This window comes from Sturnus vulgaris, chromosome 37 (assembly GCF_052056855.1).
Source record: "Sturnus vulgaris isolate bStuVul1 chromosome 37, bStuVul1.hap1, whole genome shotgun sequence".
Taxonomy (NCBI): domain Eukaryota; kingdom Metazoa; phylum Chordata; class Aves; order Passeriformes; family Sturnidae; genus Sturnus; species Sturnus vulgaris.
The window spans coordinates 246,753-251,276 of record NC_142279.1 but is presented as its reverse complement, the minus strand read 5'-3'; the positions used below and the strand labels follow the sequence as shown (position 1 = coordinate 251,276).

Sequence of the window (4,524 nt, the reverse complement as noted above, 5' to 3'; positions counted from 1 at the left end):
CATGAGCCACTCCCGGGGGATCCCGAGGGCCTCCCTGGAACGGAACCAGCGCCCCCTCCCCGTTCCCAAATCCAAACGTCTCCGGACCAAACGGGAACGCAACGCAGCCAAATTCGGCCCAAAGGTCTTCTTGGGGGGGTCCCGGCGGGGTCCCACCGGCCCCCCTCGCTGGCTGCGGCCTCCCCCGTGCAGGGGTCTCGCTTTGGGGAGCCCCCTGGGCCCCCCCAAACCCGTGGTGATCACTCAGAACCGCCTGTGCCACCGCGGCCTCTTCAACCACGAGGTCAAATCTCTCGATGTCCGGCGCCTGCTGACCCCCGGCCCTGCCCCGGCCCCCCCAAAAAGCGAGCAGGGGGAGGCCGGAGGGGTCCCGGCCGAGGCGCTGAAGGATCTGGTGGCGAGTCTGGCCTCGCTGCTGGCGAGTTTTGGGGTGTTTTTGGGGCGGGAGTTGGTGAGCGAGCGGCGCCGGGGACTCGTGGCCACGCTCAGGAGGCACCGACGGGGACCCCCGGACCTGGGGGTCTTCCTGGCCCACCGCACCCCAGCCCAGCCCCCAGGTACAGCCCCCGCCCCAAGGGGAGGATGGGGGCACCAGAGACCGCCCCCCACCCCAAATCGAGTGTTGTCTGCAGCAGCTCAGGGCACCCCCCAAGCCCCCCGGCAAGAGGCGAGGACGGGACCCCCAGGACGAGCGGTCAGTTTGGGGGGGTGGGAGGTGGGGGACCCCCCTGTCGGGATGCCCAGCCCGCTTCGTGCCGTCGATACGGTGAGTGCCCCAAAAAGTGCCCTAAAAGGACTTCAAAAGTGCCCCCAAAATACTCCCAAAGTACCCCCAAATTTACCCTTAATTACTGCCCCCCCCTCCCCGCTCGCAGCTGCCGCTGCCCCTCCGCACCCCCAGCCCCATTTTTGGAGCCCCTAGAGAGCAGCAGGTGAGTCTGGAATTTGGGGTGGGGGGGGTCCGGGGGGTCCCACCCTGTTTTTGGGAGTGTTTATTGACACCCCCCCCCACCCCCAGAACCCTTTTTCATGGAGCTCGGCCGAGGAGGATGAGGAGGATGAGACCCCCGGGGGGTTCACCCAGACCTGGGGTGGTCCCGGGGGGTCCCTGCCGGCAACGCTCCCCTTCTGGAGGTCCCCACAGCCCCCCCAGGAAGAGGAGGAGGAGGAGGAGGGGGATGAAGGCTGGACCCCCATCTCCCCCCCGCCCTTCAGTCCGGACCCTCCGCCCTGGCGATCTCCCCAACCCAGAGACACCCGTGGACCCCCCCGCGCCCCCAGACCCCCTCGGGCCCCCAAAATCTGGAGAACTGAGGCCCCCTGGGACCCCCCGGATCCCTCCGGGTCCCCCCCGAACGCCCCAAGACCCCCGTGGGATTCCCCGGACCCACCCCGAACTCCCCCCAGACTCTTCTGGGAACCCCCAGACCCCGCCCGAGCTCCCTCGACCCCTCCCAGACTCTCCCGGGCCCCTCCAATCTGGAGCCTGGAGCCCCGCAAGGCCCCCCCGGACCCCCCCAGACCCCTCTGGGACCCTCCCAGCTCCTCCAGACCCCCATGGGACCCCAGACCATGGAGCCCGGAGCCGCCCAGGGCTGCCCTGGACCACCCCAGACCCCCCCGGAATCTCCAGCTCTGGAACCCAGAGCCCCCCAGGGCGCCACCGGGTGCCCCGAGACCCCTGTGGGACCCCCCAGGACCCCACTGGGAATCCCCAGGTGCCCCCAGACCCCTCTGGGTTTCCCCAGACCCCTCTCGGGCCCCCCTAGACCCACGCAGGTCCCCCCGGACCCCCAAGCTCTGGAGCCCGGAGCCACCCTGGGACCACCCGGCCCCCTCCAGACCCTCGCGGGACCCCCGACCCTGGTGCCCGGAACCCCCCGGAGCCCCCCAAAACACGGAACCGTCACGATGCTGCTGCTGCCGCCGGCTCTGTCGCCACGCCGTCCGTCGCCACTCGCCCCGTCCCGCCCCTCTCCATCGAGACCCCCCCCACCGCTGCCCCCAGCCCCCCGAGCGCCGCCCCCCGGGCTGGGGAGGGGCTCGGGGTGGCCCCAGGGCCAGCCCCTGCTCGGCCCTGCTGGCCCCGGGCTGCCGCTGCCCCTGCAGGGGGCTCTGCCGGGGTGGGGGCTTCGAGATGAGGAGGGGGCTCTGATGGGGGAGGGGCGCCCCCCCCCCCCAATAAAAGCTGTTTATTCAAGCCACGGGGTCCCGCTGTTCTTTCGGCTCCCCTGACGCCCCCGGAGACCCCCGAGCCCTCAGTTTCTCTGCAGATCTCCCCCCAAATCCCCCTCGGGTCTCCCAGCACAACTGGCACCGCTCGGCCTGGGGAGGGGGGGGGGGGGTCCTCAAACCCTTCAGAAGCCCCCCCAAATCCCTCCCAAGAACCCTCAAACCCCCCCCCCCCCCATCGCCCGAAGTTCTCCCTGCCCCCGCTTCTGGGCACACCCCAAAAATCTTCCCCGCCGAGACCCCCTCAAAACCCTTTCCCGACCCCCTCCCATCCCCGCCTTCCGCATCTCCCTCAAATACCAGGCGAACCAGGCTCGAATTAGGGTTCCTAATGAATCTCTGTCGCTAACAAAATCCGACGAGGACGCGAAGAAGCGAAACAGAACCTTTAAAAACCAACCCTCCCTCCTCCCCAGGGAACGGGGAGTCCGGGCAGTTCACCCCGGCCAGTTCCTCTCACTCCGTCCCCCGAGGTTTCTCCTGCCCCACACGGAGGGGGAGTCCTTTCCCCGGTCCACCCATTTTTTTTTTAAGGTACTTTTAGGACTTTTTGAAGGTCTAGAGTGTTCTTATGGGTTCGCGTAGAGAGTTTTTAGGTATTTTTAGGGTTCTATCGGGGTATTGCAAGGATTTTTAAAGGTCTGTTATTTAGGGTATTGTTAGGGATTTTAAAGTTTTGTTGTTTATATTTTTAGGGGTATTTAAAGGGATTTTTAACAACTAGGGTATTGCTTGTATTTCAAGGGTATTCTGAGGCTATTTTTAGGGTCTCGTGGGTTTTTTTGGACGCTTTGAAGGTTAGGGGTTTTTTTTAGGGAATTTTTGGTTTTTTTTGAGGTCTTTTCAGGGGCATGACACAGAGGCTGAGGGCTGGGCAATGCAGGTAAGGGGTAGGAGGTACGGCTTAGGATGCAAATTAGGGTCCAGGTGCACCACCCTCCCCCTAAACAACACCCCAAACAACACCTTCCCCCCCGAAAGCAGCACAGCACAGCAACCCTGACAGCTCCGGAGCCTTCCCAGCGGGACCAGGCGGCAACAGAACCTCAGAAGAAAGTCAGGGTGACATCCGTGGGCCAGGGAGCAAGAGGTGGGGTTTGGAGGCTGAGCAGGTTTTTTCTGAGCTTTTTTCTGAGTCCACTGCAGAAGGAAATTCCAGCTCTCACACTTCTGCTCTGATTCCTCACTCTGGGGTTTTATTCCTGTCCCCGGTCCCTGTCCCAGATCCCGGTCCACAATCCCGATCCCGTTCTTCTGTCCCCGGTGCCAGTGCGTGATCCCGGTCCCAGTCCCAGTTCCCCATCCCGGTCTCGGTCCCTGTCCCCGGTCCTGGTCCACGATCCTGGTCCCGGACCCGGTCCCCGATCAGGGTCCGGGTCCCGGTTCCCGGTCCCTGTCCCCTGGAGATGCCCCCGCGGCTGCGGCTGCAGCGGGAGGAGCTGGAGCGGCACCAGGAGACCTACGGGGAGCACGACCCGCTCCAGCAGTTCCAGAAAATCCCCCCGGAATCCCCGGGAAAATCCCCCCGGAATCCCCGGGAAAATCCCCCCGGAATCCCCGGGAAAATCCCCCCGGAATCCCCGGGCGCTCCCAAATTTACACCGACCCCCCCCACCCCCAAATCCCCTGGGATCCCAGAGGAGCTTCTCCCAGAAGTGATCCCAAAGTTCCCCTTCAACCTCCCCCAAAAATCCACCCAGACCCCCCCAGAATCGCCCCGACCCCCCCCAAAATCCTCCCGGACCCCTCCAATCAACGGAATTTGGGAGAGGAAGAGCCTCGGAATTTTGGGGAGGGGACCCTGGGATGCGCGGGACTTTGGAGAGAAATCTCTGGGAATTTTGCAGGGAGCGATCCTGAAAAAAAATGGAGGGTTCTGGGGAACACCCGAAAAAAATCCCAAATCCACGGGAAATGAATGGATTTTTTTTTGAGAGGGGGATCCCAAAAAATCCACAAGTCTATGAAAAGAAAAGGATTTTATTTAGTGGGTGCGGGGTCCCAAAATCTCCAATTCCGTGGGAAATAAGGGATTTTATTTCGGGAGGGGTCCAGAGGAATAAAAAAAACCAAACCCCAAATTCATAGAAAATTAAAGAAGTTTTTAAAAAAATTATTTAATATGAATTAATTTAATTTTTCAGCCTAGCAGCGCAAAGCAATGGAGCCCAGAACGATAGATCAGCAGGCATTAGCAATCGATCGCCGATCTAATCGATCGGCAGTCGCGATCAATCGATCGCCGATCTAATCGATCGGCAGTCGCGATCAATCGATCGCCGAGCTAATCGA

General features: G+C 62.5%; 1 protein-coding gene across 1 annotated transcript; it reads left to right on the top strand.

Annotated features, from left to right (window-relative positions):
- Window positions 1-2,817, top strand: PRR19 (proline rich 19). Its single transcript, XM_088155334.1, has 4 exons — window positions 1-557; window positions 636-766; window positions 1,019-2,041; window positions 2,767-2,817. Exons 1-4 carry the CDS (start codon window positions 2-4, stop codon window positions 2,815-2,817), a joined length of 1,761 nt encoding a protein of 586 aa, XP_088011460.1. The 5' UTR covers window position 1.
- The last annotated feature ends 1,707 nt before the right edge of the window (window positions 2,818-4,524 follow it).